The sequence below is a fragment of the Vombatus ursinus genome, unplaced genomic scaffold (genome assembly GCF_900497805.2).
Source record: "Vombatus ursinus unplaced genomic scaffold, bare-nosed wombat genome assembly UNPS02001419.1, whole genome shotgun sequence".
NCBI lineage: Eukaryota > Metazoa > Chordata > Mammalia > Diprotodontia > Vombatidae > Vombatus > Vombatus ursinus.
In genome coordinates, this window is record NW_020941197.1 from 17,945,061 (window position 1) to 17,965,708 (window position 20,648).

A 20,648-nucleotide genomic window follows, 5' to 3' on the forward strand; every position below is an offset into this window, starting at 1 on the left:
ATGAGGAAACTAGGACTTACAGAGGTTAAGTTACTTGCCCAATGTTACACAGATAGTAAATGAGGAAGGATTCAGATTCAGGCCTTCCTGACTCTACATAAATAATTCAAGCACAAAAGCTGATAAACATGGACAACAAAATAGTAATTAACACATTCATCAATGGACATAAACAATTAAATCCAAGGCATAAATGACTTAGATAAATATTAATATTATTGTCTAGCTAAATGTGTAAGTGCTTCTCTAGTTTTCCCAGGAATTTCAAAAATTAGTATAATGACATATCAACTATGCCTAGTTCTCTCATGACCTTCTGACCTCTCTGCCCCTCTTCCTGAACTGGTTAATGAAATGGGCTGATTAAGTCCTCATAAGAACTAGATTTCTTCATTCCCAAACTCTTGTGGGGGGCCTAGGTTGGTTCTTACTGTTATTGTACTCTAGAGGATATCTGTAGTCCCAGAGTTTCTACTGATGATTTCTACGCAAGAAAGGTGTTGCTTCTGGGTTTAGCCCCCTCTCTCTGAAAATTCCTTCATGAGAAATTTATATGTGGTCCTCAGTCTTCTTACCATCCTGGTCACCCTACTTTAGACATGCTTCAGCTTGTAAATGTCTTTCCTAAAATGTAGTGCCCTGAAACGAACACAAAACCCAAGTGCACAGACCAAGGATACCCTCACTCTCTTATTTTGCATTTGTTATAGCTTTGATGGTTGCTAAGTTGCCATATTGATTCATGTCCAGTTCAAAGTGCGATCCCAACCAATTCTCCTCTACTTTGTCTAGGAGTCTAACACCATATCTTAGCCTTGTAACAAAGTATTATCTTTCCTATACATATTAATCCTAAGTATACCCATTTCTGGGCTAGATAAAACTTAATATTATGGATATATTGTGCAATTGTGATATTTGGAATGTTAATTTATATTGACCTGAAATGACTTACAGATTATAGAACAATTAATTGAGACAGAATTAAAAAAAAATCCTTTGGAAGGGAACCTTTTCTGAAACTAGATTTAGGCTGGGCAGTGAAAGAAGTTCAAAGAAATTCAGTTATGGAATTTAGAGAAATGTATAACTTGCTTGGGGCAGTTAGGTAGTGGAGTGGATAGAGTACCAGGCCTGAAATAGGAAGACTCCTCAGACATTTACTAGCTATGTGACCCTGGGCAAGTCCCTTATGCCTGTTTGCCTCAGTTCCTAATCTGTAAGATGAACTGGAGAAAGAAATGGCAAAACCACTCCATTGTCTTTGCCAAGAAAACACCAAATAAGGTCCTGAAGAGTTGGACAATGACCGAACAAGAAAACAACTTGCTTAGGGTTTGGGTGGCTTCCAAGAAGCAGTTTTGACTTGGACCTTGGGGTCTGTAGCCAGACACTTCCCTTTCTCCAAGAAATGAGTAGTCTGTACTCCTAAGTATCAGCATTAAGGGAAATAATATAGTGAACTTGAGAGTGTAACAGGCTGGAACTGAAAATCATACTTAAGTGTTCACCTGGGTCAAGCAGACTCTTAATTTACCTGAGTACCTCTATTTTACCTAACTTATAGTATAACATTTCACAGCTTTTCATAAATACGTATTTTGTGTAAGGAAATTGCTAAAGGCAAGACAATTTCAAGCTGTTATAGCCATCTTCTAAACTCAGTCCAGCTGGAGGTTTCTCCTTTTCTCATTCTCTACTGTATGTCATAGCCCAGAGCTGTTGAGGTGATGATTTTTTTCTAATTCTTGTCCTCTATTTCTCTTCCCTGACTAGCTTCTGGCCATCCCAATGATTGCACCCCCCAAACCTTCCCTCAGTCCTCCCCAAAAACACCACGAAAATTGTTTTTGTGAGATGATTTTATTAGAAGCCAAGAGAGAAGGAAAAATAAAAAAATTCAAGAATACAGAATTGATGAATTACAGAACCAAACTTCGAAATCCTGCTCTAAAATAATCTTAATCCAGTCCACTGAGGGTGATATAGCTTTCTGGGCGAACTTTTGTTCCTAGCATCTGGTCACAAGTGGGCCGGCTGCCATGCTTCCTCAGGAGATTCACAATTCCCTCTCCAATGTCCTGTTCAATTTGAAGATCCTTTCTACTTAAAAGGAGAGCAGATAAAGGGAAGGTTCCAGGTAGGACTGGGTTTTCATGAGCTAGTCCCCCTTTTTCTTTATAGTTTTTGTAACCAAGTTCTTTGTATTGTAGCAAAGTGGACTTCTACCAAAAATATCCTGTATCACCTTAGGTACACTATGGGAATGTAGGGTCAGTCCTGTGATAATAATCTAAATGGAGTGAGGGGAGGCTGTGAGAAACCATAGTGGGTTGCTCAGATGGTAGCCCTAGAAGTAACCAGAGGAAAATTTGGATAACCTTCTGTTCAGTGGTTTTGTAACACTTGCCCCCATCACATGCTTCCCTCTAGCATAGTAAAACACCATGGATTCCTGTGTCCCAATCTCAGTTTCTTTATTACATTCATCCATCCGAGATCCCACCCTGGATAGGATCAGATGGGGTAGCAAATAGTGATCATCTGGAAGGGAGAAGAGATGACACGAGAGAGGCAGATTGAGGTACAGAGACTGTGACTCCACATTGGGGAAGCAGAAATGCTTTGAGCTAAGGAGAGCTTGGGTTAATGCGGTCAGGAGTGGAGCTAATGTCAGGGGTGAATTGGAGGTCATGATTTTATTCAAGGTCAGAACATCAAGGCCAAGTGTGGTGATGTTCCCACCTTCCCACATTAGGAAATCTTGCAGCATCGAGCAGTGGTCCAGTCCATGCCTGAGCACTGACAATGACACGTCTCGTACCCTTGAACATTCCAGGAACCACAGCCATAGCCACAGGCACAGCCAGTAACTTTAAACCCTACAAGGAGGCAGAAACACTATGAGCCCCTAGAAGCCAGGGAAACCCTCTAGCCAGTTTGCACAGGCCCCCCCTACCCTTTTCCTTCATTAATGGCCAAATTGAAGCAGTGGGTGAAAGAATGGGAGGGGAAACAGAGTAGGAAGAAGGAGCCAGATGAGGTGAAGAGGCTAGGAAGAGAAAAGAGAAGAGTTTAAAGAGATATAAGAGGAAGAAATGAAAAAGAAGGAAAGCAAGTGTCCCCCAGTATCAACCCTCAAGAGAAAATTGAGACAGGAAGCAAAAATATTTGGGGGAGGGGGTTCATAAGTCCATAAGCTTAATGCAGTAGAACAATTGGAGTAGAGGAAGGACAGGGGTAGGCTAGGGGAAGATGATAGCTTGGGAAGTGAGGTTAGGGAGCATCTTTAGTCACTTACCTGAAGGGCAAGCGGCCAGTTTACCATTTCTTTTCACACTTATACAAGAGAGAGATCTCTGATATCCAGTCTCTGAAAGTCAGGCAATGAGAGCATGGGATGTTTCTTGCTTAACCCCACTCTATAAATCTCACTCATTCTCCTGCACCCCTCTTGTTTCCCCAGATTGGACACTGAATATTAGCCCTGGGGACGCTCAAGGTTTTAGATTGTGCCCTGGGACCGACAGGAAAATTGTCCTGAACTGGAGTAAGATGTGGGTTTGAGATTCCGGGATGGGGTTGGGATCTAGGAAATTTAGGCTTCTATACTGCAATTCCCTTAAGGTCTATTACCTAATTTGGAAAGCGCTTCCTTTACTTTCTTCTCCACAATGGAGTTTAAAGAGCAGTCAGCATGGCCAGGGGACATCAGTGCTAGAAGGGTGATGAGGATGAGTAGGAAAAAGAAGGCGAGTTTCATCTTCTTAGAAGGCTGTGTCCTGCAGGGAGAAAGAAAGCTGGTTAAAAGTGAAGAAGGTGCTTCCTCATTTTCCTGAGAGCATAGCAAGGACTGGGAAATTGGGGAACAAATGGTCTTAATTCCAGAATGCCAGTCCTCCACGAAGATGAATGGAGATGGATTGTAGAATCATCTTACTCACCTGAGAAAAGTTGGGTAGAGTGTGAAGAGTAGGAGGTTTATATATGTCCTGGGGTTTTGCTGTTGGGTCCACCCTAGCTAAACTAAGGGCATGATGGAATGTATCGTCTCAGGGCCAAGGAAATAATACTCCCATTTATTCCCATTTATTTCCTAGGAAAAAAGAACATTTAGAAAACTGATAAAAAAAATGAGGTTCCAGTAAGTACACAATGGAATATATTGACTCAGGGGCAAGGAAATAATATCCTCATTTACTTCCATTGACCCACCTCTTATTTCAAAGAGCCCTATGGCAGCTGTGATATGCCGTACCAAGGGCAAGACTAAAGGGTAAATATCCAGGAAGTGTTCAGAATGTTATTTCAAAGCCAGTGGAATAATATCCACAGACCCCTCCCCTTCTCCACTTCTTACTTCAAGGAACATTCAACCGACTACGATAAGCCATTCCGGGGCAAGAACACAGGGTATTCATACAGGGATTCTGGAAAAGGTAGCAGCTGCCCTCACTGTACAGAGGACAAGAGAGGGCACAAAGCTCCTACCCTTTGGCTTCATAATCCTTTCCTTATTAATACAGGTATGAGAAATTGCTTCATAGACCTTCACACTTTTGATTCAAAGAACCCTAGTTTGTTTTTTGGGTTCCAGATTTCATAATTTCAGGTCTTGGAGCAATTTGCTCCATTTTGGGATGTCTTGTAATCAAACACGTGGGGAATTTCATAGGAAGCATAAGGTATATTTGGGGAGCAGAGGAGTGGTGGCATGTCAGTCAATCAATAACAAGGCATTTGTTGTTCAGTTGTTTTCAGTTGGGTCCAACTCTTCATGACCCATTTGGGGTTTTCTTCGCAAAGATACTAGAATGGCTTGCCATTTGCTTCTCCAGTTCATTTTACAGATAAGGAAACTGAGGCAAAACAGGTTAAGTGACTCACCCAGGGTCACATAGCTAGTAAGTGTCTGAGGCCAGATTTCAATTCAGGAAGATGGGTCTTCTTGACTCCAGGCCTGGCACTCTGTGCACTGTACCACCTTGCTGCCCAATAAGCATTTACTAGGCTCTTATGTGCCAGGCACAGTATTAAGTCCATAAATGTATGTGTGTGTATATATATATGTGTATATATATATATACACACACACATACACACGTACATACAGAATACATATGTGTATCTCTATGTATATGTAACTATATATGTGTGCATATATACGTATACATATGTATGTGTGTGTACACACATGCATATGTATATGTGTATATGTATATATTTTCACTCTGGTTGCCTGTTAAATTAGGTTACCTAGTTTCCCATTTTCAGCTATACTCTACCTAAACTATATTCCTGATGCCAGCGGCTACTATGTCTGGTACCCATCTATCGCTCCAAGGTGTCTATACTAAAGTTTCCCACCATGATACGTCTTGGGGATTTCTAAGCTAGTGGCGGCTGGTATTAAATAGTGACATCTGAAGATCTTATCTGTGAAGGTCCTTTCTTGGGTGGGTGTTGAGACTGATGTCCCAGGAAAGGCATAGCCTTACCTCCAGGCAGACAAAACCAGTAACTTAAGATTTTGGGGAATATGGCCTGTAAGTTTACTATTCACATCCCACTGCCACTGGATTATAGAGGGGAAGACTAAGTAGATAAACCATTTCCCCCTTGGGCATGGTTTTAGGGGAAAAAAGAGTGGGTTAGTGTATTATCAGGTATTGTCAGGGTCAGTGGCACCCTTCTCTTTAGCCCCTGATAAATGTGTGCCCAGTAGATGGGAGAGGGAGAGGACCCTTTCAGGCTCCTCTGAGGGTCAGCTTGATGGCATCCTGCTCCAAGGTTTGCTGTTGTGTGGGTCCCTAGGAGAAAGCAGCAGATTGTCTTGTCACCTGGTAGGGGAGCTTGAGAAAACCTGCAGGAGGCACCTGTTGCCACCAGTTACTGAAGAGCCCAGGGTTTCTTCCTTATTGTGAGAAGTTCCAGACTGAGCAACTTTTCCTTAACTTAAGGCTTTCCTTAAAGCCTCTCTGGGCTCTTGTCCTTGGGCTTCCAGGAATTTCACTTATATTGGTGGACCCTGGATCCTGACTGGGTTGGTTGCCTTCCTATCCTGTATTAGGGTGTGGAGGAGGGCAGTCAAGGCCTATCGAGACTTCACTTCAGTGGGAGGGACCAGCACAATGCTCATTGTAGTGGAGGATGTCTTAGCTCTCCATCCTACCCACAGGTGGTAGAGAGCAGGGCTGTTTAGATACCCTTGTGGTGGGCCTATAATGGCTTCCTTTTCTGGGTGAAAGAAAACTATTTTTGATCTTCCTCCCAGAGAAGAACTGAGAAGAAGGCATTGGCCAGGTCAACCACTACATACTAGCCCCACTGTGTTGTAGCCATTCTCTCATTAATAGCAATTACATCAGGTACTGTGCAGGACAACAGAGCCCCCTGCCCTGTTTCATTCTTTACAGTCAATGGTCAGGTCCTGAATTCCACTGGCCTTTCTGCTGGGCCACACTGGATTATTCTAGTGAGAAGTGACAGGTTGTAGGATTCCCATTTGTTCTCATTCTTGTATTAGAGCCATGATGTCCCTCTCTTGGGATCCCATATTGTCAGGTTAGTACTACCCAGGATGGAAGTAAGAACAAAGAAGGAAGAAACAAAAGAAAAAAGGAGGTGCATAAGGAGTAACCAAGCCCCCTCACTGATGGCCAGACACTGAAGGACAGAATGTGAGGTAGGCCATTCTTCTCAATGAACTGAGTGATCAAGTGTGCTGATAGATCTTTTATCCTCAAGAGAGGTAAATCATCTGCTGCAGGGAGGTGAAGGATCTTACTGTGAGGACGGCTAGGGTTTGGGTTCCTCATATAGCAGGACAATAGCCTTTTGGCAAGTCCTCCCTAGCCCCGGACCACAGTAACCTGAGCCCCAGGGCCCAAAAGTCCCATTAAAAAGTGGGTTGCTTCTCCCAGTCACTGAATCATGATGACTATTGGCAGGTCCCTGGACCCAGGGACCAGGCCATACCTTTAGTCAAATGTCAAGCCCTTTTTTTAACATTAAATTTTTAATATATAGAATAAAATAAACATTTCTATAACACAGTACAATAAAAAAGATGCTTGCACATGAAATTGCAAATCTGCTATGCACAACTTGCTATTTCTTTCAAATATACAATAAAATTATCATGTAAATTTCTTTTTTTCTTCCCTCACCCTGCCCCCCCCCAAAATGGCTACCATTAGAAAAATAGGTGTGTGTATACATATATATATATACACACACACATGCATATGTGTATATATAGGTATATGGATATATGTGTATATATAGGTATATGTGTGTATATATATATATACATACACATATATAAAATTATTTTATACATACTTCTATTTATCAGTTCTTCCTCTGGATACAGACAGCGTCTTTCTTCATATGTCCTTTATAGTTAATTTGGGTATTTCTAATAATCAAAATAACTTATTTACTCAAAATCAGTCTTAAAACAATATTGCTGTTACTGCATACAGTGTTCTCTTGGTTCTGCTCATTTCACTCTTCATTATTTTGTGCAAGTCTTTCCATGTTTTTCTAAAATCATTGAGCTCATCATTTCTTACAGCACAGTAGTATTCCATCACAATCATGTACCATAACTTGTTCAGCCATTCCCCAATTGATGGGTATCCCTGCAATTTCTAGTTCTTTGCCACCACATAGAGAGCTGCTATAAACATTTTTAAAACACGTAGGTGCTTTCCCTTTTTCCATAATTATTTTTGGAAATAGGCCAAGTAGTGATATTGCTGATTCCAAAGGTATAGGCAGTTTAATAACTCTTTGTGCATAATTCCAGATTGCTCTCCAAAATGGTTGGATCAGTTCACAATTCCACCAACAATCAATTAGTGCCCCAATTTTTCCACATCCCCTCCAACATTTGTCACTTTTCCTTCTATCATTTTAGTCAATATGGTAGGTGCAAAATGATATCTCAATTTGCATTTCTCTAATCAATAATAATGTAGAGTATTTTTCATATTATTTTTCATATAACATTGCTCACATAATGTTTTTCATATTAATTTTCATATATAGTTTTGATTTCTTCATTGGAAAACTGCCTGTTCATATCCTTTGCTCATTTATCAATTGGGGAATGGCTTGTATTCTTATAGATTTGACAAAGTTCTTTGTATATTTTAGACTGAGATGTTTATCTGATTAACTGTCTAAATTTTCTCCCCAATTTTCTGCTTTCTTTCTGATCCTGGCTACATTTGTTTTAGCTGAGCAAAGCCTTTTTAATTTACTGCTATTGAAATTATCCATTTTACACCTAATTTTGTTCTCTATCTAAATTGTTTGCCTATCTATAAATCTGATAAGTAATATGTTCCATGTTCTAATTTTCTCATAAAATCTCTTTTTATATCTAGCCCATGTATCCATTATGACTTCATCTTGATAAGTGGTATAAGATATTGGTTTATGCCCAGTTTCTGCCACACTGCTTTCCAATTTTCCCCCCAAAATTTTTTTTTACCAAATAATGAATTCTTATCCCCAAATCTTGTCTTTACACTTGTCAAATACAAGATTATTATGTTTTGCTGCTGTAAGTTGTATGCCTATTCTATTCCATTGATCTACCTCTCTATTTCTTAGCCAGTACCAGATAGTTTTGAAAATTACTGCCTTATAATACAGTTTAATATCTGGTACTGCTAAACCTCCTTCTTTTACACTTTTTTTTCATTGTTTCCTTTGATATTCTAGACTTTTTGTTTTTCCGAATGAATTTTGTAAGGCGTCTGAGTGAAAACAACTGCTACTTTTTTGCAAGATAAACATTCTTTTTTTTTGCTTTTTTGGTTAAGTGACTTGCCTAGGGTCACACAGTTAGTGAGTATCATGTGTCTGAGGTCGGACTTGAACTCAGGTCCTCCTGACTCCAGGGCCAGTGCTCTATCCACTGTACCACCTAGCTGCCCCATACAATTTTTTTTTTTAAAAAAGCTTGCCCTACTCAGTCAAAACTACCCAGCTATTAGCACATCATTATCCTAATAAGTCCCTGTTCAAAGCCCATTGATGTCTCAATCCTCTTGATATCTCAATTCCCCAAATCTACCAATCACATTGATGGGCCTCTGGCCAGGAAAATCCTGCTAGACATCCTGTCAGTATTACCCTCTTATATAAAAAACAAAACAAAACAAAAAACTCCAGTTTCAAAAAAACAAAAAAAGCACACAGCTTAGCTGTAATGTGTTGCCCACTGCTACCTCAAGGGTTAGGCTAAGGGTACTGTGCTGGAGGGATTTTTTGTACTTTTGTGATCCCCACTGCTCTGTGAGTATATTGACCTTCATCAAAACACAGATAAATACCAAATTCTAGTTCTAGTACTGTCTCAGAATGCATACGTGCAATTTGTCTTAGCAACCTGAAGGAAATAACTGTTCTGCCCTAAGTGAACAGTCATATTCTTATCTTTGGGGACGTGAGAAGAAAACCTAGCCCAGACAGTATAGGTGATTTGGCAAAGAAGAAAGAAAGAAGAAGGAGAAAGTTCCATGCATTCACACCAACAAAATGCCAACATCACATTGTCATGACAACATGATAACAAAACAAAAATATCAACCAGAGCATCAAGCCAACATACAACATGCCAATAACATGCAGACATCATAAAGTCAAAGTCGCAACATGCCAATATCATACTATGAAGCCAACACCTGCCAACAACATGCCAATAACATACCAACATCAAATGTCAAAGCCAATAAAATACCAATTATACACCAGGCTAACACTTTACTGTCAAAGTTAGCAACATGCCAATTATACACCAAAGTCATAGTGGCAAAGCTAACAACAGCCAATTACATGCCAATTACACGCCAACAACAGTCAATAACAATAGTACCCAGTGAAGAATTAGGTGGCCAGGTAGAGGCTAGTTGGGACTGCCCATGTTACATGACTCCTCTCTCAAAGCCCTCGTAGTGAGAACAACTGCTGCTTAACCTGTAAGATACAGAAGTGTTAGTGTGTTGTTGGTGTGTAACTGGCATGCCGCTTACTTTCACAGTAAAGTTAGTGTGTTGTTAGTATGTAATTGCCATGTATACAGGTATGAAGGAAAAGCTTTCAGGTAAGATTTGGATGATAAATATTTGTGATATATTCAAATCCAAGATTCAAATCCCTTTGTGAATGATGTAATTGATGCCTCACTTGTGTGGAAACAGTTCAATGTTTAAAGTAGGCAGGGAAAGATCTTTCATTTATTAAAAACTAGATAAATGAATGTATAGGAACACAGTTTCAAGGTGATGTATCAGTGATGGATGCTCATGGCGAAGCCTTCAGAGCAACAAGCATGATGCCTATTTCAGTTCATTTGTAAGTAACTTTTTTTTTTTTTGGATGTATATTTGCTGTGGCCATGGTGTTTGACAGGAGCAGGCCAGCTGATAACACTCCTGATAGAGTCATAAACTCATCTGTGACAGGGGAACTGTGTGTCCACCTGTACTAACCACCCAAAGAAGCCATTCATCTAGACCAGGGGTGGGGAACCTGCAGCCTCAAGGCCACATGTGGCCCTCTAGGTCCTCAAGTGCAGCCCTTTGACTGAATCCAAACTTCACAGAACAAATCCCCTTAATGAAAGGATTTGTTCTGTAAGACTCGGACTCAGTCAAAAGGCCACACCCGAGGATCTAGAAGGCCTTGAGGCTGCAGGTTCCCCACCCCGATCTAGACTTTCATTATCCTATTGTTGGTACTTCTGCCTGATGCTGTCCAATTGTCCTTGGTTTCACTTCTTGCCTAGTGAGCTGGTTGGGGCACAGCAGTGGATGCCTCTTCCAGGTCAGGAGGTGCTCCCACCTGTTCCATCACTGTAATCAACAATGGGGCAGAGAGTGCTCTGCCTTCTTGTGATTAGTTTTGATTTTGTGCTGAATCCAGTGGGCAAGATCTTCTGGGGCCCAACAGTCCCTTGGCCACTGAGCTTCTGGTAAATACTTCCTCAGGATCTGTGACACTCCCTTCTAAGGAAAGACCCTCTCTGGGGGGAGGGTTTGTTTATTTTTTTTCTTGTTCCATTGAAGCATGTCTGAATCCCACTGGGATGGTAGGACACCTGTCAATGAAATGAGTACTGTGAGACAGAGACAGCATTTAATGCTTGACAAGACCAACAGCTTTATTACTCACAGGCATGCGGCTCCCTTGTCCCCAAGTCCCATGGACAGCATGCATAGTGGCACATGGGTACAGTGGGATGTGTGCCCCAATTGAGAGTCCCACATCTTGGGGCAGGGCAGTTTTGTACATTTGGAGTTTCTGGTCAGACTAAAGGGGAGTTCCCTATTGAGAAATGATGGAAAAAAAAGCTGGAGAACAATCACAGTCTTCCTGCTTCCAGGCAGAGGGCCTCATCAATTCTTTGGACAGGTCATGGAGTAGGAGAGTATGAGGAAGGTCTGTTCCATTATGGAAAAGCTGTGGTTAATCCTTGCACACACTGAATGTTGGGTCTTGCTGTACCAGTTGTAGCAGAGCTTTCCAGGGCACAGGAAGGTCAAACATGGAATCTGTCTTAGAAGTTCTGGGCAGTGTTTTTGTAACATTTCTTGCATTAGAGTATTCTGGGAGACCTATAATTCTTAAATTGTTTCTATGCATCTGTCTTTGAGTTCAATATGCTTTGCTTGTATAGATACTATGTGTTTAGCACAGAGGATAGAGTGGCCTGGAATCAGAAAGACCTGATTTCAAATCCAGCCTCAGACAGTAACTAGCTGTGTGACCCTGGGCAAGTTACTTAACTTCTGTTTGCTTCATTTTCCTCAACTCTAAAATGGGTATAATAATAGCACTACCTTACAGATTTGTTGTGAAGATTAAGTGAGATAATAATTGTAAAACACTTAGCTCAGGGCCCGGCACATAATCAGCATAGTGTAAATGACGCTGTTGTTCAGTTGTTTTGCAGTTGTGTCTGACTCTTTGTGACCCTATTTGGGGTTTTCTTGGCAAAAATACTGGAGTGGTTTGCCGTTAACTTCTCCAGCTTATTTTACAGATGAGGAAACTGAGGCAGAGTTAAATGACTTGCCTAGGGTTACACAGCTAGTAAGTATCTGAGGCTGAATTTGAACTAAAGAAGGTGAGTCTTCTTGACTCCAGGCCTGGCACTCTATCCACTGCACCACCTAGCTGTCCCTGTATAAATGTTAGCTGTGAGCTACTGTTCTTCTTCCATGCTGTCTTTCACATCTGTGAATTTGTATTTCTAATCATTTGTTCTGTTTCTTTGGAGATTCACTACGGTGGATTTAAATGTTTCTATTCCGCCAATTGTTTCCACTGGGCTGTCCATAAGTTCTGCTTTCATGATTCTTATTCATCTTTTGAACCATTCATGAATACCATGATGTGGTTCCATGTGTTATTGGAAAGCCAGAAGGATCTCTGTTTCATCAGGCGTTGGTTCACTTTGCTTTGTTTTGAAATATTTATTCAGAGAAAATTGTACTCATTTAGATGTCCTGGAGAACATCTTTCCTTCTTTTACTAAAATCTTCCTTGTTGATTTATTTGCTTGTTCTCTAGATTTTTAAGTGAATTTTCTTCCTCCTGGGATATTTGGTAATTTCAATTTTTTCCCCTTATTCTTATTCTTATTCTTATTTTTTTAAGGCAATTGGGGTTAAGTGACTTGTCCAGGTTACACAGCTAGTAAGTGTCAAGTGTTTGGTCTGAGGTTGGATTTGAACTCAGGTCCTCCTGACTTCAGGGCTGGTGCTCTACCCATTGCGACACCTAGCTGCCCCTGCCCCCTTATTCTCACTGCTCACTTTCTGACACCTTCCCTTTTGATGGCAGATTCCCAAAGGCTGGACCTCAAATCTATCTCAGCCTCTTTCTAAGCTGAAAAATTCACTTTTCACTGTCTCAGTCGTTACCTCAAGTGACTCTTGGGGGGAGCAGAGCTGGCCTCACCTGTATGACAATCCTTTTTCTTTAGGCCTGCTCAAGCCTCCCACACACATTGGAATCCCACCCTTGTTCTCTCTAGAGTACTACTACAGAAGGTGCTGCAGGGCTGTCACCCTAGACAGAATACATTTCTTCTCTCTTTTACTTCTACCTCCTCTGAAGAATGGGAGTGGGGCATGGGGCCAGATTTGAGTTGTATTCCTTGTAGCCACAAAATGATTGGGTGAGGGCAGAGAAAGGGAGAATAGTGTTGGCAGAGAGCATCAAGGAAATTCCTGAATGGATGCTAGAGTACAGTCAACAAGCATTTATTCAACACATACTTTATACTAGGCACTAAATGCTAATTGATGGGGACAGAAAGAAAAGAAAAAGATAGTCCCTGCCCTCAAGGAGCTCACTATGGAGGAGACAATATGCAAACAAGTATGTACAAATAAGCTATATACAAGTTCAAATCTGACCTCAGACACTTGATACTTACTAGCTGTGTGACCCTGGGCAAGTCACTTAACTCTCATTGCTTCACTTAAAAAAATAAGCTATATACAGGATAAATAGGAAATCAACAGAGAGAAAGCCTTAAGAGGCACAACAAGACTTGAGGACACATTTTTCCTTATTTGTCAGACAAAAGGGGGAACTGGGGGGAAGAGCATGGAATCTTCAGCCTATGAGCCATTGAGCTTAACTTCAGCTTGGGGAAGCAGGGTGAGGTAAATAGAGCTTTGGACTCAAATTTGAATCCTGCCTCAGGTACTTATAATCTCTGTGGTCACAGGCAAGCATGATGTTCGTGGGATAGTTTGTGAACCCTGAAAAAAGGATTTCTAAACTCTGGTTTGGCTTCATCAAAAGCAAGTTTTGCTCAAATAACCTCATTTCCCCTTTTGATGTGATTACTAATCCGGTGGAATATCATAAACAAAAAACAGTTTACTTTGTATTTCAGGAAAGCATTTGACCAAACCAGTCATAATATTCTTGGATCCAGCCAAGATCTGGGATCATCTCTCTGTTTTTCCCTCATACTTGTATGAGGTGTTCAGGAGGACTAGCCCCTCTGGGGTGAGGGCTGTTAAGCTCTTTTCAGGGCTGCTTATCTACCTTTGGTGTCCATCTTTCACCCAACTCACACTTGTGGCTCCAAGAAGCTGTAGCATGCTTAGTGGCCACAACCAGTAAATTGTCAGACAGTTAGCAGACAGGCTATAAACCAAGTTGAGGGTTAGGGACAAGTCTCAAACCCACTGGTGAATTGGAGGGTGAAAACTTCTCCCAGCAGAATGAGAGGATGAGAACAATGTGTTCCAACAGCCATGAAGGCATCTGAAATAGGCTGTGTGGAGCGCTTAGAGCTTTGGTCAGACATTGAAGATGCCAAGGTCATCCACTGCAGGTGGGGCCATCTCCACAGTCATCTTGACTTTCATCTTGCCACTGGACTTGGATGACTCTGTGTCATTCTGCCTCACTTAAATCCAATTCACGTATAAATCAAGACATCGCTTGTGATGTTACCGGTGCTCTTAAAAAAACAAAAGACAAACAATAGCTTCCAACTCTGTACCTTTGTATTGGCTATCCTCATGCCTGGAATACACTCTTCCTCACCTTTACCTCGTAAGATCTCTCTCTTCCTTGAAGATGTAGTTTAGGCACCATCTTCTGCATGAAGCCCTTCCTGATTCCCCCAACTACTAATGACTTCCCTCTTAAATTTCTTTATATTTAGCTAATTTGTATGTACATGTGTATTTATTAACTACACATTTATGCTGTATATGTTTTTATGTGTACTTGTCTCCCCCATGGAGGCACCTAGGGAAAGCAGTGGATTGAGCACTGGACTTGGAGTCAGGAAGACCTGAGTTCAAATACAGCCTTACACATTTACCAGCTAGATGACCCTGGTTAATCATTTGACCTCTGTTTCCCTCAGTTTTCTCAACTGTAAAGTGGGGATAATAATAGAACCTACTTTTCAGGGTTCTTGTGAGGATCAGATGAGATAATATCCGTAAAAAATTCTTAGCAGAGTGACTGGTATCTAATAGGCTCTTTATATGTGCTTATTCCCTTTCCCTTAGAATGTAAGCACTTTGCAGGGGTGGGGAAGGGATTTTTTCATTCTTTTAACTTCTATTCCCAATGCCTGGCACAGTGCTTGACACTTGGTAGACGCTTAATAAATACTTGTTGATTGATTAATTGGTTGGTCCTTGTGGACCAGATGGAGACACATAAGATATATGTAGGTGGATTGAGAGCTGGTCTTTAGGACTTAGAGCTAACCAGGACCTTAGACATAATGTATTCAAACCTCATCATTTTATAGATGGGGAAACTGAGGCTGAGGGATGTTAAATGATTTACTCATGGTGATACAGGTAAGCAAGCTGAGTTGGGATTAGAACCCATGTTCTTTGACTCTAAATCCAAAGTTTTTTTTTCCAAGATGAACAGACTCTAGGAAGAGTCATTAACAGTTCCATGGTAACTTGCAGGTAGTTCTGGGGATATGTCCTTGTCCCTGTACCATTTAATGTTTTTTTTTTTTAATAAAACAGTTGGATGGAGACATTGATAGAATGCTTATCAAATATGTGGACAACACAAAGCTAATATACTGGATTGACAGAGTCAAGTTCCAAAAAGGTCTCAACAGGTTGGAATGATAGGTCCAATCTATGCTCCAATATATCAACAGGTCCCCAATGTCCCCTCCTTCTCACTGTTCAGGTATCAGCCTATCCATAGCTTCTCAAGTCAGCAAGCATTTATTCAGTATATTCCATACACCAGGCACTGTGCTGAGTGGTGAAGATACAAATGCAAGTAGAAAGAAAGACAGTCATTGACCTCAGGAAGCTAACATTCTAATGGAGGGAGGCAATACATGAAAGAAAGGTGAAAGGGGCTCAGGTATCTGGTGTGAGGCTATCAAGAGTGAAGCCTGGAGAGGAGTGAGATATGGCTGGCCTGTGTGCTGTCCTTAAATGGAAGTTCTGGAAGACATCCAATCAGAAGGAGATCCTTCAGGGCAGAAGGTACTCTAATGTGTGAATTCTAGGGCTGGAATGAGACTTCAGGGTGAAGAACTGGGGTATGGTAGGGGAAGTCTGGAATTCAGCATAGAGAAGAATAAGGATTCTGGGCAATTCTCGTCCACGTATTAAAAATCAATCCTCAAAAGGTCTAATATATTGAAGATCTTCCAGACGATTAACTGACAGGATGGTTAAGGTCCTCAATGAGGGCCATTTGAAGGAACTTGGGAATGTTTAGTCTGGAGAAGCAAAGATTTTTTTTGATATGATAACTATATTGAAATATTTGAATTACTTTCACATGGAAGGGAAGGGAGATCAGACTCATTCTGTCAAGTCCTGGAGCCCAAGAAATTATACTAAGGAAGGACCATTAAAAAGCCCTGATTTCTTCTTCAAGAATCTACTGTGTTTCATTCAATCGTCCTGCTTCAAGGTCAAAGTCATAACCATAGCTCATCTCTAAGTTGTGCTTTAATGTTTGTAATATATATGTATACATATATACATATATATATAAGCACACACACACACACACACACACACACACACATATATCTTCTTAGGCTCAAGTCTGCCAGAAACAATTTTATTTAACATTAACCTAATATCCAAGCATTTCTAGCTTAGAAAGAGACATGTACAAACTGGCATAGTTTCCCCATGTCCTCTGACATGATTCTGACCCAAGATAATTTCAAGTAACATTTATAGGAATCTAGAATGAGGAAAAGATTGTAATATGTAATATGCAGTTTTGGTTAATACTCCAGGATGGTTGACTCATAATCCCATTCCCTTCTGAACTCCATAAATAAAGGAACCTGTCTTTGCTAGATATTAATATCCTTTGTTAATGGAGAAGTTTGAGTCATGGAGCCAATCAGCAGCAAATGATTGGAGAGGCAATAATGTAAACAAGATGAATTATTCTTTGTTAAAAGGGTAGGTACTACTCTTAATCCTTTTAACAAAGAAAACATCCTATTTGCCTCAATTGATAAATGGTCAAATGATACAAATTAGCAGCTTTCAGAGGAAGAAATCACTCTACTAATAAACACATAAAAATGCTTTAATTCACTGATAAAAGAGTAATAAACATTGAAATATCTCTGAGGTACCACCTCATATCCATCAGATTGGCCAAGATGACAAATGCTTGAGTTGTGGGAAAACAGGTATAGTAATGCCCTGTGTGGAGCTATGAACTAGTCCACAAAGTCTAGAAAGCAATTTTGAACTCTGTCCTCAAAGCTATTCATATGTTCATACCCTTTAACCCAGAAATATCACCACTAGGGCTATACTCCAAAGAAATCAAAGAAAGATGAAAAGGAGTCATATGTACAAAAATATTTATAGCAGATCTTTTTGTGGTACCAAAGAATTGGTGACTCATGGTATGTCCATCAATTAGAGAAGCCCTTCTTTCTTTCCTCCTTTCTTCCCTCCTTCCCTCTCTTTTTTTTCTTGCTTGGTTTCTTTCTTTCTTTCTCTCAGTCTTTCTGTTTTTCTCACTAATAAGGTAATTTTTTCATGACTATACATATTTGTAATGTTCGCCCCCCCCCATTCAATGGATAGGGAAAGAGGAAGGAGAAGAAAGAAAATTTGTAACCGAAAATATAATAAAATTGAATTTAAGAAAAAAAAAAGCTTTTTTGTGGCCAACCTATTGCTCACCTTCCCAAGGGATTTTCCTAAGAATTTTGGAAAGGGCTTTAGAGAAAAATGTTATTTTTTAACTAAAAAGAAATTTTTTCAAATATTATTTCATAGATTTTTACAAAACATTTTCCTCATTACAGCCTTCTACGAGAAATAGGAAAAGTATCACCCTCATTTACAGGTGAGGAAACCAAGTTTCAGGGAAGTTAAGCTATGTGTCTAGGGTCACACAGCTAGGAAGTTATGGATCCGGAAGATAAACTCATGCCTTCTGCCTCTAAAATCAGGGATTATTACTATAGTGTGCTTCCTCTAATGAGGTAATTTTTTTTCTTATTATACTATTTATTAAAATGAAGCTTTTACAACCTATCTAAAATGTCACATTTCAACTGCAGAATATTTAATAAAACCATCACCATATGAAGTGCTTACAGACAAAAATGTCAGAATAATAGAATTAAAACTAAGCAATATCTATACTATGATCAAAATGTAGATGAGAGCCCAGGAACAGCTGAGTTTTCAAATTATTGGTGTCCTACATAAAATGATCACATTTTAAACCAGTTATAGTGAATGCAGCTCACCTCATAAAGAAGGTCTTTGGTTGATAGTGACTGTATCATCAAAGAAAATGAGGCAAGAGTTCTCTTGGTTTATTTTAAATGAATGAATGAATGAATGAATGAATGAATGAATGAAAAAGCAATTTATTAAGAGCTTACTATAGGCCAAGGCCTGTGCTTAACACTGGGGATGCAAACAGAAGTTAGACAGTCTCTGTTCTCAAGGAGCTCATACTCTGAGGGGGGAAAAGTCCCTTAAAAAAGGTTCAGTTGCAGGGCAAATGGAAATATCCTAAAGTGCTGTAGTGGAGCATATGCCAGAACTCAAGAGGTCCTTAGGTTGCTGAAGTAGTGAAGATGGCAGTGCTTGGGCACTGCCGGGCATTGACACAGAGTACTTGGTATGGCATGGAGGGTCTTAAAAGAGAGTGGTAGGACATCTGGTAAGACCTGGTACTTTTCCATCGTGCTGTAAAGAATAGAGCAGTTGACTGCTGACTGCTCTATCATTCAAACTCTGTTCAGTTATTTTCAGTCATGTCTGGCTCTTTTGACCCTATTTTAGGGTTTTCTTGGCAAAGATACTGGAGTGGTTTGCCATTTCCTTCTCCAGCTCATTTCACAGATGTGGAAAACTGAGGCAAACAAGGTTAAGTGACTTTCACAGGGTAACATAACTAGGAAGTGTCTGAGGCCAGATTTTAACTCAATACTGGCCCTCTCTCCGCTGTGCCATCTTGCTGCCTTGTAAGAAATTTATAAGAACTTCAAGTTAGCTAGAATCAAATTTACCCTGTTAGGTTTTAGCAGCAACTCTTTAGGTGATGAATGTTTTGATTGCAATAATGTGACTTTCAGGATCATTAACTATAATGAAAAAGTCCTTCAAGTCTGACTCATCTTCAGACTAGTATTGGTTATCATGGATAAGGGGGATGTTGGAATTAAAAGATGGATGTACTTCATGTCCATCAGGGAGGCATCCTTACTGAAAGCCTCCACTTTATTTCCATCTTCTTTCAGGTGCAGCTCCACTGGGCAGGAGCATTATGGAAGGGAGTTGCCACTGGAGAGAAACATTTCTTTCTTCCTCCTACCCCTTCTCTGCTGCTGCCACTCTTACGAAGAATTTTTTTTTTTTTTAACGGAACCAGTACTCTGGCTTCCTGTATTTTGAGTGAACTGGTGGAGAGTGTAGAGTATTTTGTATTTAGAAAACAACATACTTGAATCTTCAAGAATGTCATGGATTTGTTTCTTTCCAACAGTCCCCTTTCCTTATCACTGCTCCCCATCTAAAGGCAAATACTTAATGTTGATGACCCTGAAGGGCAAATGGAAAGGTTCAGGGAACCTTATATGTGGCAATAGCGTAAATAGCAAGGTCCAATAGTACTTATGAAGCAATGAGGAGGCTGCCCCAAAGGGAAGGAAACATAGAGCTTGGCCCAATACCATTGGAAAGTGGAGAGTAGAGCTAAGTAGGATTCTGGGTTCCCTCCGATAGGAGTGGGAATGGGGAATCTAGCCAGAAGAGAAGAGGAGAAAGGAATATCGTCAAGAAAGTAGGGGCAGGGGAGGTCTCTAGGGTGGCCTAAGGCAGAGAAGGAACTTGGTATCACTTTGGCTGCGTCCTGTGACTCACCAAGAACCCCCATGTAGTTTGGTGTGGCCTGACCTGGGAGAAGGGTAAGGGACTTCCCACTTGGTACCAGCTTAGTTTCAGCCCTCCAAGTACCCCAAGATGGGATCTGTAGCACAACAGCTCGGCCCTTAGAAACTTCCATTTCTGCATAGTGGCGAAGAAATTGCTTTACAAATTACACAGCTTTATATAAGTATGAGCTATTACAGGTGTTGTTGCATACTAGAGTTGCTGGGCTTGGTGTAAGGAAGACTTAGGTTCAAGCCCACTCTCTGACACATATTAATGGCCTAAAATTAGACAAGTCACCTAATTTCTTCCGCTTGCCTCCTACAACTCCTTAGGACTTTCCTAGGTATAGATGGGTTATAATCTACGGTAGCGGAAGAAGTTTCCATATCGGAGAGTTCTCTAAGAAACACCAGATCCTTTGTGTCTTCACATATTATTATGTGGAAGATAATAAGAATTAGAAGACCAACCCTATCTTAGAGGCCTCAGATTTAGGAAAGTAAGCTTTTTTCTTGAAATAAACTTAGGCTTATCATCTTGATTGATTTATTTGTGTCCATAGAATGCCAAAGGACCTAGAAGACATCCCTTAGAACATTTGGTGAGCCTCTCTCTTGGAGAATTTGTGGGATGAGATGGGCAAAAATTGTACAAGATAGGTATGGATGGGTTGTAATCTGAATCAATGGGGGGGTGTATCTTTATTGATGAGATCACAAAACT

The 20,648-nt window shown here is 40.5% G+C and overlaps 1 protein-coding gene across 1 annotated transcript; it reads right to left on the minus strand.

Annotated features, from left to right (window-relative positions):
* Positions 1 to 2,754: 2,754 nt before the first annotated feature.
* On the minus strand, positions 2,755 to 20,055 carry RETNLB (resistin like beta). Its single transcript, XM_027866733.1, has 5 exons — positions 19,914 to 20,055; positions 5,744 to 5,840; positions 3,637 to 3,782; positions 3,302 to 3,373; positions 2,755 to 2,882 (listed from the first exon to the last, which is right to left on the minus strand). The coding sequence occupies exons 1-5, from the start codon at positions 20,053 to 20,055 to the stop codon at positions 2,755 to 2,757; spliced, it is 585 nt and encodes a 194-aa protein (XP_027722534.1).
* Positions 20,056 to 20,648: the final 593 nt, after the last annotated feature.